This window comes from Hibiscus syriacus, unplaced genomic scaffold (assembly GCF_006381635.1).
Source record: "Hibiscus syriacus cultivar Baekdansim isolate YM2019G1 unplaced genomic scaffold, ASM638163v2 tig00110258_pilon, whole genome shotgun sequence".
Taxonomy (NCBI): domain Eukaryota; kingdom Viridiplantae; phylum Streptophyta; class Magnoliopsida; order Malvales; family Malvaceae; genus Hibiscus; species Hibiscus syriacus.
This window is the reverse complement of record NW_024062649.1, coordinates 1,093,099-1,110,247: the sequence shown is the minus strand read 5'-3', so window position 1 is coordinate 1,110,247 and position 17,149 is coordinate 1,093,099. Positions and strand designations below refer to the sequence as shown.

At 34.9% G+C, this 17,149-nt stretch overlaps 2 protein-coding genes across 2 annotated transcripts; both read right to left on the bottom strand.

Annotated features, from left to right (window-relative positions):
• Positions 1 to 2,901: 2,901 nt before the first annotated feature.
• LOC120115152 (calmodulin-like protein 7) lies at positions 2,902 to 3,501 on the bottom strand. Its single transcript, XM_039135925.1, has one exon. It carries the CDS (start codon positions 3,382 to 3,384, stop codon positions 2,932 to 2,934), a length of 453 nt encoding a protein of 150 aa, XP_038991856.1. The 5' UTR covers positions 3,385 to 3,501; the 3' UTR covers positions 2,902 to 2,931.
• Positions 3,502 to 9,358: 5,857 nt separating this feature from the next.
• On the bottom strand, positions 9,359 to 16,326 carry LOC120115136 (importin beta-like SAD2). The gene is made up of 22 exons (XM_039135915.1): positions 16,107 to 16,326; positions 15,874 to 16,009; positions 15,666 to 15,753; positions 15,416 to 15,565; positions 14,949 to 15,111; positions 14,643 to 14,827; positions 14,383 to 14,556; positions 13,890 to 14,035; positions 13,686 to 13,809; positions 13,395 to 13,575; positions 13,115 to 13,274; positions 12,913 to 12,954; positions 12,575 to 12,693; positions 12,293 to 12,491; positions 11,961 to 12,092; positions 11,330 to 11,433; positions 10,985 to 11,164; positions 10,704 to 10,843; positions 10,426 to 10,565; positions 10,161 to 10,312; positions 9,941 to 10,073; positions 9,359 to 9,838 (listed from the first exon to the last, which is right to left on the bottom strand). The coding sequence occupies exons 1-22, from the start codon at positions 16,194 to 16,196 to the stop codon at positions 9,675 to 9,677; spliced, it is 3,102 nt and encodes a 1,033-aa protein (XP_038991846.1). The 5' UTR covers positions 16,197 to 16,326; the 3' UTR covers positions 9,359 to 9,674.
• Between the last annotated feature and the right edge of the window lie 823 nt (positions 16,327 to 17,149).

Here is a 17,149-nt window from a genome sequence, read left to right as displayed (position 1 = left end):
TGTAACACTGTCAATGTCTTCAGGTACCATAACTGTTATTTAATGAATAGTTATTGTAAGTATTAATTCCATTTCAATTTCCAAAATTTCAAATTATTTGTGAGATATGGTTTAATTTTAGGGTAAATTACAAATTTGGTAACTGAACTTTCATATGATCCCTATTTTACTCACTGTACTTTCAAAATTTCAATTTGGTCACTCAACTTTATAGATTGGGTTTTTGGTCACTCTGCCGTTAAACCTCTCATGCCGTTATGACGTGGCTTAGAGAAATAATTTTTTAATCGTTAAAAGCCACAGATGCGATGACAGGTCAGGAAAAAAAATAAAAGGTAAATTACAAATTTGATAACTGAACTTTCATATAATTCCTATTTTACTCACTCAACTTTATAGATTGAGTTTTTTTTTTGTCACTCTACTGTTAAACTTTTCATCGCCAACGATCGTCCACCGCTGTCGTCATCACCGTTGGACGGTGATCTTCGTCACTGTTGGACGGTAACTATCACCGTCAGTATCGATGTGAGTGCCAGGCCACCGCGACCAAAACCCTGGTGGCCGATTGTCAAGACTCCCTGTTGTTCGTCGTATAGAAACTGTTTAAAGTTCATTGGGAAATCAAAGCTTCCCATCGGTTTTCGTCAATTTTCAGCCACCTTGGTCGTATATTCGTCTCATCATCGCCACTGTTGAAGTCCTCTCCTCTTTTAGACCAAAACCCAGTCGATTTGCCCTCTCATCATCACTGCCTAAGTCCGACGCTATTTTCCAGCCACCCCGGCCAAAAACTCAATCTATAAAGTTGAGTGAGCAAAATTAAAAATTTTTAAAGTACAGTGAGTAAAATAGGAATCATATGAAAATTCAGTTATCAAATTTGTCATTTACCTTTATTATTATTATTTTGTGGAAATTTGATGTGACATGTTTAATATTAAAATTATTCTACGTCAACGAGTTGTTAGTGATATAACAATGAAGTGACAAAAAAGTTCAATCCATAAAGTTGAGTGAACAAATTGAAAATTTTAAAAGTACGATGATTAAAATGGTGATTAAAATAAGAATCGTATGAAAGTTTAGTTGCAAAATTTGTAATTTACCCTTAATTTTAATAGATATAAAATTTAATTGATATATATATTCAGGAGGTTATAACGTAAGAACTAAAAGTTTTGGAGTCAAAAGGTTGGCGATAACAAATGATGATGGCCGGTAGTGACCGACGACGAGAGAATTTGAATGAATTTATGGGTTAAATTAAAATTTTCTTTAAATTAATATGTTATCTAATAAAAGAATAATCCTTCTACTATCGCATCACATCACCAAATTAATAGCCTTTAAAGTCTAAGTAATCACACTATTATAAATCAATAACGTAAGTGATTAAAGTGTTGTAAATATATAATATAAATGATCAAAATTTTATTTTTTTAAATTCAATAACAAAATTAACACTCACAAAATCAACATCCATTTACCTTGTTTTGGAGACGAGGTCCATTCATTTGTGATGCATGTGGCACCGAGGGAAATCATGTTGCCTATCATTATGGTCCATAAAGAATGCATTTCATTGCCACGTATTAGCAAAAGCAGGTGGCATGATGATCGTGTTTTTCACACATATTTCCTTCGCAAAGAAGATCTTGGATGTTTGAATTGTCTAATATGTCATGATGAGGTCAATACAGAGTACGGCAGCTACTACTGTGCAGATTGCAATGTCATGTTCCATGTGAAGTGTGCAACGGAATACAGTGCTGAGTATTATGTTGTTTCACAAGAAAATGAAGAAGAGAAGCCTCTTGACGTTAACTCCATCACTAATGTTCTGGAGAGGAACGTTGCCGGAGAAGCCACATTAATAGAACATTTCAAGCATAACCACCACTTAACATTAAGTGAGACAAGCAGGGAGTACGATGACAAATGTTCTGCTGGGTGCATGTTACCGGTCTCGGATTCGTTCTATTCTTGTTCTTGGTGTGAGTTCTTTCTTCATAAAAGTTATGCCGAATTACCAAAAACGAAGCCTATATGGATTCATTATTGCAAATTAGGTTCCCTCGTCCTATATGGATTCATTATTGGCTTTGCCTATAAATGTAATGAATATGGAAGCCGCATCTGCCTTCGATGTGCCACTCTACTCCGGATGCTCTAACATGTCCAGGACACCAACATCCCCTTCTTCTCTATATAGATGAGGAAGGGAAGTGCAATGGTTGTGGTGAGAATAGATAGTCAATATATTGTTGTAAAGATTGCACAAGCTCTCCACCACCACCCCATACGACGCAACCTATCTCTAGTACCAAGCCTATCCAACAATGTCAACCAGAGATGATCGCATGCCTAGGGACACCAATCTTTGCCAAGGAACCTTAGCATTTCTCTCTCTAATCTCATTCCATATCCATCTTGTCCGAATCACCGGGTATCTAGGTGCGAGCACAGTCCAGCAGTCTCCCTGAGAGAAAAGATCTTCCTTAAGCTCCAGATAGTTCCCACCTTAGGAATGAAACTCCACACATCATACCCTTCAATCACGTAACATCTCACCCAAGCAACCCAAAGAGAGCCCTCATTAGCCAAAAGTTTTCTTAAAAGCTGCAGCATGCAAGCACGATTCCAACACCCCCCACATCTTTTAAACCTGAACCCCCTCAGATTTGAGAGTGCAAAACTGATGGTTTAGCTATTAAACGGATTGAGTTTTTAACGGCGAGTATTAAAATAAGACAAAAATTAAACGTTATGTATGGTTTTGAAAAAATTGAAAGTGTAGGTACTAAAACGGATATATATATATATATATATATTCTAAATCTGAATAAACCGAACTTTTATTTAAAATAAATGAAACCGTAATCGAACAGTAGATTGTCTTGATCTATAGGAGAATGATGTCCTTGTACGTCAATATAGAGCACTAAGACCACCACCTTTCATCATTTGTTTGAATTCATTAAAATTAACCCTACCATCGCCATCTTCGTCCACTTGCATGATCATCCTCTTACAATCCTCGATGCTTTTCCCTTGCTTAAGCCCTAGAGAGATCAAAACCGATCCCAACTCGTCGACGGAGATGTAACCGTCTCCGTTCCGATCGAAAACCTTAAATGCTTCTTTTATATCTTCGTCTTCGTCTTTATCTCCCATGATGAATTGATACAACTCGTTGAACTCGTTGATATTGACACAATCGTCGCCATCGATGTCGAATTTTTCAATCATTTGTGTTAAGTCGCTTTCGGGAATGGAGATGCCTAAACTCTCCAACGACTCAGACAAGTCTTTCTTTGTGATCTTTCCGTCTCCGTTCTTGTCGAACAATTGAAAAACCCTTTCTAACTCCGTTAGGTCCATTCCAAAATCGATGTCGGTGTCGGTTAGGTGTCGTTGGGATGAAAATGAACTAGAGAGGTTTGTTTTCGATCGGGAAAAGATTAATCCAAGAATGAGGCATCAAGGATTTTAGTTTCTTAGAAATCTAAAAAAATTCTAAGAATGATTGTATGGTTAGAATGTGAACAAGAAAATACATGGCACTGGAAGAGAAAGATTGTTCTCAATTCGATGGCGGGGAGAAATTTTTGGAGAAAAATTAGATACAAAATTGAACGAAAAGCACTACATTATGTTTTGAAAAAGGGTAAACTACGTCAATAGTCACTAATGTTTGGGTTAATGTTCGTTTTCACCACTGATGTTTCAAAAATCACAAACGGATCATTAACGTTAACGTTTGTTACAAATTGATCACTCGACGTTAACAATCGTTACCGTGGGTGACGGAAAGTTGATCTGTACCATTAAATATTTACCTGGCCGGTTAACTGCTTACATGGCCCGTTGACCAATCACTAATCCAATGAAAATTGTTGACCTTTTTTTTATGGAAATTACTTCTTCTTCCTCTCTCATTCTTCACGACTCATTCTTCACTCTTTCTTCTCCTTCTTCACAATCCATTCTTTACTCTTCCTCTTCTCCTTCACTGCATTCATCATTTTTCTTAGTTTCAGATCCAAAACAAATAATTATTTTTGTTTAATTTATACACCAAAAACACAGAGGGTAAAAAATTCTAATGGAGATATTCTCCTTCACCGACATAACTTTATCATTTTTCGGTGTTGTCATTAGGGGTGTGTAAAATTATCCGACCCGCCGACCCGGATCTAAAAAAACCGGGTAATTCTCTAAAAAAAATTACCCGGCCGGGTACCCGGCCCGACATTTCCCGGGTCAGGCTCGGGTCACAAAATCTAGTTTTTTCGGGTACCCGGTTACCCGAGTACCCGGTTAGTTTTTATTATTTTTTATTTTTTTATATATAATTATATAAAATATAATGAATTATTTATATTATGGATTATTATATTTTGTATTTTAAACTTTTAAATTTTATGTTCGGATATTAGAGTATGTAATTTGAAGTTTAAAACATTTAAATTTGTGTATATATTTTTTTAAATTAATAATTTGAAAATAAAAAATTAAAAACCGAGTATCGGGTACCCGTAACATTCGGGTCGGGACACGGGCCGAGAAATCGTCGACCCGAAAGTTTCGGATACCCGAAAATCCGGATACCCGAAAATCCGGATACCCGAATTTGCACACCCCTAGTTGTCATTACATGTCTACCGTCTAACCAAGAAGCATTGTCGAGTTTAATGGTACACATCGTCGCCATCGCTGAGCTATGGAACCCTCTTTGCTTATAGACAACTTTCTCACTAACTGACCAAGTTTCATCGGCCGCAATTAAATGCCCCCACAAAATCCACAGCTTTTCATCAACCCATTCAAATTATTCCGCCATCTAATGATTGTTTTGGTCATAGAACTTTTAAAGTTATGAAATGATTATTAAATTTAGGGTTAAATACACGATTGATTATTTATGTCTGTGTTTTGTCCACTTTTTTCACTGATTTCAAAAAACATAATATATGATCATTTTCGTTTTTATTTAATTAAGACATGTCACTTTCGTTATTATTTGATTAAGATGTAGTCACCACTAGTTAACTGTCGTTAGCAGTTAACGGATTAGGTGATGTGGTAGTTAAATATTTTGATATAATCACACATTTAGTCCTTATTATTTACACGTTTTCTCAATTTAGTCATACTTTTAATAAACTAAAATAAATTTAACTGCCACTAACTCTGAGAATATGTGACCAAATTGAGACAATATGCAAAACAATAGGGGCCAACAATGACCATATTGAGAGAATATGTAAATAACAAAGACCAAATGTGTGATTATATTAAAATATTTAACTGCCACATAACCTAATCTGTTAACTATTAACGGAAGTTAACTCGTGATAATCATATCTTAATTAAATAAAAACGAAAGTGACCATATATTAGATTTTTTGAAACCGGCAAAGAAAAGTGAACAAAACACTAACATAAGTGATCAATCATGTAGTTAACCCTTAAATTATCAAACTGTTATAAAGCGATCAGTGAGACATTATAACAAGTATAAAAGTTTGATAAATTTAATCATTCGTTTTATAACAGTTCGATAAAATTTAATATATATATTTTTTATAATAGTTTGATAAAATTTAATGATCATTTCATAATTTTTGAAAGTTTAATAACTAAAACGATCCTTTAAATATAATTCAAGAGCCTGTTATATATTTTAACCTAAATTTTACTGTCCTTTGGGTTCACACGGGGCCAGATCTGTGATGGGCATCTTCTAAAACAGTGACCTTAGTTCGAACGAGATCAAGTTCATGGTGATGTGACCCAAAAATTCTAATAATAAAGAATAATAATATTTTCCAAAAGAAACCTTTATTATTAATATAATAATTTAATTGAAATAAATCGTTAATTAATTTAATATTTGGGGTAACTTAAAAGAGTACTCTCACTTATAAAGAGTGATGTAATTTAACATAATAAATTTAAAACAAAGAAAGAATGGAAATAATTAAATAACTATAGATCGTATTATTAAACAATCAAATTATTTAATTAAATATTAAAATAATATATTAATGTAGTTAGTTTAAGTGGTAAGTAGCTTGATATTGTTTAAACAAGTCTTAAGTTCGAGTCCTTATGTATACAGAAAATTCATGTACGAAACTCACCCATTAAAACTAAGTGTGCGATACGGGTCGATCTATATTAGTTAGGATAAAGTGCTAAAACCAGTAGAGCAATAAATATGTTAAAATAATTTGAACACTATGTTTTTTATTTTAATAAAGTTGGAACATAATATATTGTTTGTAAAAGGGAATAACATTGAGAGGTGTTTAAGCAAGGCTTAAGTATAAAATAAATGCCTAAAATATACATGTTTTCATGAATATGTGCCTAAAGTATTTTTCGGTCTATCCAGGTGTCTAACGGTACCAACGTTATCACTCAAACATTACCACTTTAGGTGTTAGGGTCGTAACAACCTTTAAATGACACTGTTATCCATTCATTTGTTAACATGTAGCCATGATGCCTAAGTATAAAATAAGTGCCCAAAATATATTGTTTTTCCCTAATAGGTGCTTAAAGTATTTTTAGCCCATCCAGGTGCCTAAGTTATAAACGTTATCACTTGAAGTGTCTGTCGTTACAAACGTTATCATTTTAGGTATTTCGATATTAACGACCGTTAAAAAATCTCGTTAAGTGACATGCGTCACAAAATTTAAATTTTGAAATATTTATTTTCTAAAAAAATAAATATATTGTTAAAAAAACGTGTGCTTCCCCTCCCCTACCCTCCCCTACGCTCCCTCCCTCCCTCGCTCCTCCCCTATCATTTCGTTATTTTAATGTTCATGTCCAAACAACTAAAATTCAAACGGCTGGCTGATCAAATGGCTAAGGGGGCCGGTTTCTACAATCGATTAAAAAACTAATTACCAAGATCAATCAAATAAATTTAAGGGATTGGGTATTTAGAATTTTAACGATTGAAATTTAGGGATTTGAGAATTTTATGTTTTAAGATGATATTAAGAGTTGTAACCGGTTAGTGGGTGGTCGACGATGTATGGGTGGTCTGTCACGGGTGAATGGGTGATAAGAGATAACCTTAAAATAAGAGATTTTAATAGTTTAGGTTTTTTTAGTATTTTAGAAAAAAAATGGAGGCTTTCACAAACAAAATATTTTTAAGTATTTTTAAATAAAAATTATCAGATTGTGACACATATTACTTAACGAGTTTTTAACTGTCATTAACACTGAGGCACCTAAAATGATAACGTTTATAATTTAGGAACTTTGATGGGCCGAAAAATAATATAGGCACTTATTCAGAAAAACGGTATAGTTTGGGCACTTATTTTACACTTAAGTCAAATTCAAATCATGGTCATGTGTCAGCAAATGAATGAATAACTATTTTCATTTAACGATAATTACAGCCCGGACACCTAAAGTGGTAATATTGATAACGGTAGGTATTGTAACATTAGACATCCAAATAAATCAAAAAATACTTTAGGTATCTATTCGTCAACATATATACTTTAGTCCCTTATTTTATACCTTAGCCTTTAAGCAATTGAGGTGGGATTTGTACATCTTTCAATATGTGGTTGAAACTATTTTGAAGTCGTGATTCGATCATCCAAACCAGCACTTTTGCACTTTAGAATTTACTTTAAAGACCAAAATTTGCAAGGAATAACTAGGGATGATAATGGGTAGGATTAAATCGGATTTTTAATCAATTTGATTTGACTCGAAAAATATATATCTTCCACTCGAATTCGATCTAACCCGAAAATAATATATCCTCCATTTGACCCAATTTAAAAAATATATATCATCCATCTGACTCCGACTTGACTCAAAATTTTAAAATATAAATATGAATCAATTCATAATAAAATAAAGATCTAATTAAAAATAATATTTTAAAAAAAATTACATTATCATGCCTAGGATCTGGTCATAATATTTTCACCCTCCACCCAAACACAACTAGGGATGGGCATAGGTCCCGAACCTGACCGGTCCTGACCCAACCCAACCAGATCAGGTCAATTTTTTTATAAAATAATTAGATTCAGTTTGGGCATTTTAAGTCTATGTTCGAGTCGGGTCGATTTTGGGTTTAGAATTAAAATACCCGACCCAACCCAAAAAATTAAAATTTTGCCTTTTATATTTAAGGGTAATTACAATAATATCCCTCTATATATTATTTTCTTTTAGATAAATCCCTATTTTTATTGGATAAAAATAACATTTTTTAATAAATATATTATTTCGAATTGAGTCGGATTCGAATTTTATCTCCAAAAATCGAGTCGCGTTCGGGTCGGATGGAGATTTATAATTTTTGGGTCGAATAAGATGGACTCAAAACCCATCCCAAATCAACCCAACCCATGCCTATCCCTAAACACAACCCTTTTTTTAATCTAACCCTATCAGATTAGATCAGGTCAGAACCTATCAATCTCAAGTTAAATTTTCATCCTAGGAATAGCTTCAAGTCCAATGTGGCTCAAGACAGCTTAAGCTTCACGTTCTATATACTCTAAACTCGGTTAATTATTATTCTCAGAATATATTTTTTAATTACTCGCGGGCACTTACCCTAAGAACAAGGGCATCATATTGATATTGTTTCCTTGTTTTAATGGCAGAAACAAAACCATCCAATACTTTAATGGAAGACCATTCTGGTTCCATTCATCTTTCTCATATGCCCTCCTTCCCCTTCCTTCTCCATCACCATTTCTATCGCTCACTCGAAATGGAACGCCCCTTCCTCCATCTTCGAATTATAAACTGACGTCGTCGACAACCCAGTGATCTCCATTAACACCTTCGAATTTTGATCCATGGTTTAGGCTAAAGGGGCCCGGTTGGCCAAACAGGAAACTTGCTGAATTTTGTCAGCAAATCCAATACAGATGGCTCAATCTCTTCAACATTGGTGCACAACCACCCGATAGACTTCAGAGAACCAGAAATCTGTGGCTGCAACAACCCATTGAGTTGAGAAACATGAAATCTGCATCCGTAGCGGAACATTATAGGAACATTTTCCGATGAGGAATATTAAACCACAACGAAACATAAGCCATAGTCCCATAAGCACCACAGGTCCAAAACATAACATTTACAGTTCACCCGAGAACGCATCCGAAATAACATAAATAAAGGAGAAGAATGTACCAATGCTCATAAATATGATGTCATATTCTTACAAATCGGCAACCGAAATTACCCTCTAAAAGAATCTCCATAAACTGAACAAAAATAATGTTCATAAAGAGGTAGAAGACCGGTCTCCCTAAAACAACCAATCGGGGAGAATATCGGAAAAGACCGAGGAAACAACACAAACTAGTGGAGAGTGGGGCATCTTCTGTCAAAGAATAGCCCAACTCACCAGACTAACCAAAATCACAACCTGATGAAGTGGCAAACTCGGAGTTCCCTAAACCCGAGTTCTGTGGAAGACGAGTACTTTTTGTACACAAAATTCCAAGCATATGAACCTGATAACTTCAGGACTGAATGGACAGATGAATGACTTGAATGGACTGGAAAACTAATCATGGTTTCATACAACCATTTCTAAATGAACATAAATTATCAATGTACTTGAAGCAAAAAAAAACCAAAAATTCAATCCAGAACCGAACTCATGATGGAGCAGCAGCTGCAGCATAAGCCTTCTCCATTTTCTCCTTTTCGATCTCACTTCTCTGTTCAGCATGCTGAGCAACACCATTTGCAAGAGCTTGATAATGGGGATCCAGAGTCTGCATGAGGCCCTGAAACTTCATAGGATCTGATGCTTGCAAAGCTAAGGAAAAGAAAGTAAAAGCCCTCGTCTCAAACAATGCCGTGAAAAAATTGACGAAAAAAGATGCATGAAAACAATATTAAAGACGGATTAAAAGTTTACCCTTGACAGTATCTACAAAGAAAATAAAAGGGTCAACATCGTCGATCGGTGACTGCATCTCTTCATCATCACTAGAGTCATCGTCAGAGTCGTATTCGTCATCGTCGTCGTCATTTCCACGGAAAGCTTTAGCCTACAGAGAAAACAAGGTCAACAGGAGTGAAATTTATGATAGAATGGAGTATCGAAGTATAACTTCAAGGATCAAAATCGTGCATACCTGGGCTGCTAATTTTTGAAGCCTGAGGCTATCAGCTTCATCTTCATCCTCTGTATCGACTCCCATTTCCTTATCAGAAGCATCCTCATCATCATCAGTCTGGAAACCATCCATGTCATCGTCATCTTCAACCTCTTCCTCCTTTGCAGCTTCTGCATGCACAAATAATGAATGGAATTAATAACAGAGAAAGATAGAAGGATACAGTCTCAAAAAGACGGCACCCCCTCCCCAACAAATACGAGAAAGAGAAGGAACTCGAAACCTGCAACTTGATCCTTATATGCAACTAGGAGGTCAAGGGCGGCCCTGAAAACACGCCCAAGAGCCTCCCCGGATATCTGTTCACCAGGGAGTGCAAGAAGTGTCGTGAGACCCAAGCAGCAGACTTTCTTATCTTGTTCCCTGTAGAATCCAGATAACTTATAAGAATAGCCAGACAATACCTGAAGTGTGAACTTCGTTGTAAAACTAATGATATTATGCTCAAGGCTTGCACAGACTGATACAGAAAATGATCAAAGCAAATACAAAACCATCTACCGCTTAAAATTAGCCCGCACGCCACTCTTTCTAACTTGTTGCAACAACTGGAACCAAAGGTTGAACACTTCCGTCATAAAAGCGAACTTATTCAATATGCCGAGTGTCAAAGCTGCATTGTAATATACTGCATTGGCAATCTGGTCAACGAAAGCGAGTGTTGTGTTAGGAAATCATAGACCAAAAACGTTTTCACGAATACAAAAGCATTTCTGACCGAAGGAAAGCAACAAGCAAAATGTGTAATATATATAAGACATGATGTTATCATGACACTTTACCACTTTTATAAAAAGACATTTCAACCGTGATTTCTCTGTTTGATTCAATCGATCGAGTGTGATTCTTAAATATGGCTCAACCCAGTGATCCACCTGCCCTCTACAGTTCTGAAACACAACTTCAATCAGCTTGGGGGCTGGCTCAATATCATTGTCCTCTAAATTTTTATCTGCCATAATCTGCAAAAGAAAAAGTACATGATATAGGTGTTATAAACCAAAGAGATTGACATATAGGTACGATAGAAAATTCACAAGATAAAGACTGAAGAACTTGTACTTCATTCTCATTATCCCTTGAAAATTTTCCATCCACACGCAATTTATGACTAAAAATGAACTCACAGATGAAATCATATTCCAAAGACTGTGCTGGTAGTCCGGTTCCTTGCAAGCAAGAAAGTGTGCCGTACCCCTGGATACATAGTTGTCCAAAGGAACCAAAATGTCTGCATGAAAACAGCTACACTTTGAACAACAAAAATATACAGATAAAGGGGAACAAATAATGATAAATCGAAATTAAATGAACAAAATGAGTATGGAATTTCCACTTTCTGTTATTATAATGTAAACATAATCGTATGAACCTACTAAAACAAACATAAACGAATTATCCATATTTTATTATAAACAAATCTGGATGCCTAATTTGCAGTGGCAATCTCATATTAAATTTAGGGATGATTGTCTTCACACCTTTTCCAGTTAACAAACACAATTAATTTATTAGGCAATGTAGATCTTCTGAAAACATGCAAAAAGCAGTAGTTCCAGATCGGTAGGTTACGAAAGCTTTTCAAGGAGCAAATAGGATTACTATGTAACTTAGGCCGTGACGAATTTCAGCTAATATAGATAAGAAGAAAACACTTAAAAGTGTTGATATATAGAGCCAAGTTAACAGATTCAAAAATATTCGGTTATTAGAATAATGAAGGAACCAAGGCAAAAAGAAAGTCAAAGCAAATCATACTTGGAAAGAAGTCTATTGCCCAATCAGCTAATGCTTCGATCATCAAAGGCCAAAGGCTCCACATATCCAACGAAATAGTCGGAGTAAAGAAGGTCATATATGAAACAATCTCCAAGACTTCTTCAAAAACCTCTGCGGAATAACAAAAAAAAAATTCCGATGTAACGACCCCATAAAACGATATAGTCCAAATATCGTCTCATACAACTCAACTTTTACATGTATGAAATGCAATAGCCGATCCAATAAAGTATTTGATAATGTATTTTATAAACTCAATTTTACAGTTTCTTCAGCACAATAAACCTAGGTTTGATTTTAACTGTACATACCTTGTCCATCAGTTGTCAACATTCTTTGCATGATCGGAAGCAAAGTCGGCTCAACCTGAACAAACAGGTGAGGAAGCCCGCTAACTGATTCAAGTATTGTACTTACGGCACGCAAACAACCAACTGCAGCCAGAGCACCAGGATCATCAGCTTCATCATCAACTTCTGCAGTGTTCATACACCTCCAGAATGCAGCTGCCTGAAAGCAGAGACGTGATGATAGTTTCGGGCATGGACAATTGAACTTAACAATTTAAAAGAATTAGCGGAATCATGCATTACCAAATTCTGACATAATCCAAGAGCATAAGGTGCCATCTCCTCCCCGAACTTGTCAATTATAGTCTCCAGGGTAAAAACAAGGTCCTCGTTCTCAATCTCATTCATAAGTTTAAAAATATCTGGAAAAAAATGAAATTGAAACTATTCACCAAGACGCTTGAATAATAAAAAACTGTGTATCGTGTGAACGGTCAATATAATCATATACGTGATCTGAAAGTTGAGGAAAGAAAAAAGAAAGCAACAGCAGTCTACCCAAGAGCCAAGTTAACATTGAGACAACCATCAGATAATAAGAAGCTACTAATAAGATATTACAGGTACTAACTACCTCTTACCGTCAAGTAGTTGAGGAAGAATAGCCCGAATATCATTTAAATCTGCATATAAAATAACTTCTTTTCAGTTACAATGTTAATGACAAAAGCAGACATGTATAGTATCCAGCTGACTACAAACACAGGCTTAATCGAAGTTTGCTCTATCCAAAATCAACTCATAGAATTTCAAAAAAAAATTCAAAGCAAATCAGCTACCTACCTTTGCAAGCTTCAACAAATGATCTCAATGCAAAAACTGAATCAACGCGTACTGGAAGTTCTGGATCACGCAACCCAGAAATAACACAATGCAGTGCTTGGAGGAAATTATTCTTGTCAGAGAAGTTTACATTGGCATATTGTCCTGCTACCCATGCCGCCTAATAATCAGATAAACGAACGGTATAAACGAAGAAAATATCCACAAATGCAAATGTGTGTGTTTGTGTAGATGAAACCTTGAAAAAGAGAACTGAAAAAGATTAAAATTGAATACAAACCTTGGCTCTCAGATGACCAACAGGACTGCGGAACTCTGGGAAAACATGTTGCGTCAACATATGTTCCAGTTCAGATTTATAGGGCTCGGCTTGTTTCAGTTTATCGCAAAGTGCTCCAACAGCAAGTAGAGCACCATCCTTCTGTCGGTAGGGTTTATATTCTAGAGGTGCTTCATTATATCTGTGCAACAAGAAAAGGATGACATGAATATACGAACAAAACATAAAACAAGTCAACATCAAAGAATCCAAAATCCTGTCTCTATAGGGGCTTCGAATGGAAAAGAATACCTCTTGAAAATTTCAACAATGAATTGAATAAACTTTTGAAGATTTTCTTTTCCACGTTTTCTGACTAACTCATTGATGAAGTCCATGGAAGCAGTCCTTGGACTATATAAATCTTCAATGATATCTGGAGAACAAAAATAGAACGTATCACAAATGTGGCTCATACAAGGTTTTGCGACAAGCACACCAGATTTAGGAGCTTACCATAGCCCTTCCTAACATACTCATGTGGATCTTCCTCCCAAAGCTTCTGGTCGTTGTCATTGAAGCACATGAGTGGGAAGACAATCTCGAAAAGAAGAACGTCAAGCTGCGGTTGCAATAAAGTATACATGCTATTTTTCGATATGCTGCATATAAATGAATGTTAATTCAGTCAAAAAATACATATGAAACATTTCTAACAAAAAAAACGTTAGAGGTATGGGAAAAAACAGGCGATGCAGAATGCAGAAATTTCATCTTGGTTGTGTGATGTAATCAAAGAACCCTACCATCATAAATATATGGCAATGGAAAGAAAACATTCAAAACAAATCTTAATCTTTCAGTTGAATGCTGCTAACTTTTAGCCTTGAAGAAGTGGATGGCCTAGTTATCCCGAAGGAAATGCCGGCTCTCACTAAACATCTCAAACTAAGAAGAAAATCAAAAGCACCAGTTACTGACATGATTCAAGCATAAACACATGGCAAACCTGTTGCTTAGGTACTGAAGAATAAGGTTGGTAACTCTGTCAGGGAGATAGCCACCAACACGAATAACTCCCAATAAGTTCAAGTGGCATTCCAAAATCTTTCCTGCGTAGTTCTTTTGAAACATTTGGGCAAAAGCCCTGTTTTCTGGATTCCTAAGTTTTAAATCTCCAAACCTATGAAAAAGCCACCAAAATCACAAATCGGAAACACGAGGACTACAACAAATTACTCCAAACCATGTTCGAATTTTCAAGCTTACCTAGTATATAGCCTATTCAAAATATGAACAATCCATTTTTTCACCTTCCACCACCCCCATGACTTCCTGAGCTCAGGATCCATAGGTTGGCCTTCCAGTGGTACAGACCTCTCCAAAACATTTAAGAAAAGCATCATCCAAGCACTGAATGCATTAGGATCAAGTAACTGCTTAGGGATCTCCAACTGAAAAGTACAAACAATATCCCAAAGACAGCATGTCAGTCGTAAAAACAAATCGCATGGAACTAATTACAGTAGACATAAAACACTGAATAAGAATGATAAAACCAATTTGATAACTTACATATATAGATGACCAGAAAATTTTACAAATAAGCTTTATTAGATCCGCTACTTCTACTGCTGGTTTTTCAATCTGGACAAGTCTGTTGAATATAATTAGAAGCTGAGGAAATGTCTCCTCAACGATGCGGTGAACTGGAGTTCTCTCCTCGTCCAACTTAAACCTAGAATGATAAATAAAATTATGATATTAGTATCCAAAATCAAACAAAAACAACATAAAGATGTACTGAATTAAGAGAGAGAATGATTAAAACATTATAACATTTTCGAATGGAAAAAACTGCATCCTAGCACATATTCCACTCGAGGCCAACGAATAATGTTAACGGAATTAAGCACACAAATACACAATTCGCATCACCTTCAGTGAGCAATTTACATTCTGAAAATATCAAAAGCACAAACTGAAAACAAAAAGAGAGAAACTTTGAAACCAAAAAATAGATAAATGTGATATACACTTACTCATATTTTCTAGCAAGTATCTGCAACACAAACAAGGCCCCATAAACCTGCTGATCCTGCAAGTTATGCTTCACCCAATCCAGAAGTAGTGGCCACTGCTCCGGATAATCGGCATGGATAATAGTCTTGAGACACTCACCCAATTGCACCCTGCATTAAAAGTATAAAACCAATATGATGCATAAAGTAACATACTAACATATGCATGTAATCTATACGAACAACCAAGAGGGACAACAAACAATGTTACCTCAACAAAGGAGGAACTTGAGCTACAAATACAAGAATATGATCACGAACCACATCTTTATCACTTAGCAGAATTTTCTGTGGCTCATCTACATTCATTAAAAACAAAGCAAAGCAAAGCATGTTCATATTCATAAACATAAACATAAACATAAGCCTAAAATATGCCGAATATATATATTTTAAAAAATGATTGAGAGAATTTATACTATGATCAAGAGGAGCCCAATTCTTGGCAATGAAGTTTTTGAACTGAATAGAAGCAACTTGACGAACCGCCAAAGGACAATTATTATCAACGACGATCTGTAACAGTCTCACCAGATGCTGAGGCGTATGCTGAAACTAAAACCAAACAAAATCCAAAAATAAAAATTCAATCTTTTGATCTAATAATCAAAACAAATTAATACCAATTAAAAAATCAATGAATAAAATAAACCTTATTGAGGCTTTCTTCAGCAGCTTTTCGTTCAGCGGGATTGGGGCTAAGTGCAGCTTGAAGAATCACAACAAGACTTGGAACATCCATTTTCTCCAATATTAAAAAAATCAAAACTTTAAAATTTAAACAAAAATCTCTAAATCTTAGTCACTCAAACTCAGTTCAATGAGATGAGAATCTAAGATTTAGAGCATCGGAGAAATTTGAAAGAGAAAAATATGACTGATGTTTACTAGGGAAGACAGCTACAAACTCAGAGTGGAGTCCTATGCCATTTAAACACTAGGGTTTTAGCTATAAAAATAAAAAAAATGGATAAATTATGTTTTTATTATCTAAATTATCAGTATTGATCCGTTTAAGTCTTTAAACTTTTAGTTTTTTAAAACTATACTTAATATTTAGTTTTTATTTTATTTTAGTACTTTGCTGAAACTTTAGTTTTTGTTTTATTTTAATATATTTTTCAAATTTTATCGTTAATTTTTAAAAAAATTGAAAGTTTAGGACTAAAACATACCAAAACTGATAGTTTAAGTACTAAAATGAAATAAAAACTAAATTTTAGGTATATATTTACAAAAATTAAAAGTTTAAATACTAAAATAAATCAAAACTAATAGTTTAGATACAAAATACATGATTTACCCAAAAATAAAATATTTTCTTTTAAAAAAAAGCATTAATTCGGTATTACACGTGTGGTGGAATGTTATGTTTTCTATACCTTAACCTTTCAAATCGGTGTCGTCGTTCGTGCTTGACTCGAGATAATAAGACCTTAGTCGCACGTGTCTCTATGTAAGCAAAGTTTCTTATTTATTAATAATTTAAAGGGTAAACTACACAAATGGTCACTAATGTTTAAATTTTTATTTTTCCTATTAAAGTTTTAAAAGTAACATATTGGTCACTAACGTTATCAATTTATAATAAAATGATCTATCTCCGATAGCAACCGTTAATGGGGTAACGGAATATGGCATATTATATCAGTTACCTTAACCTTTGTAAATGTTCTTGTCGAAACGATTTTTTCT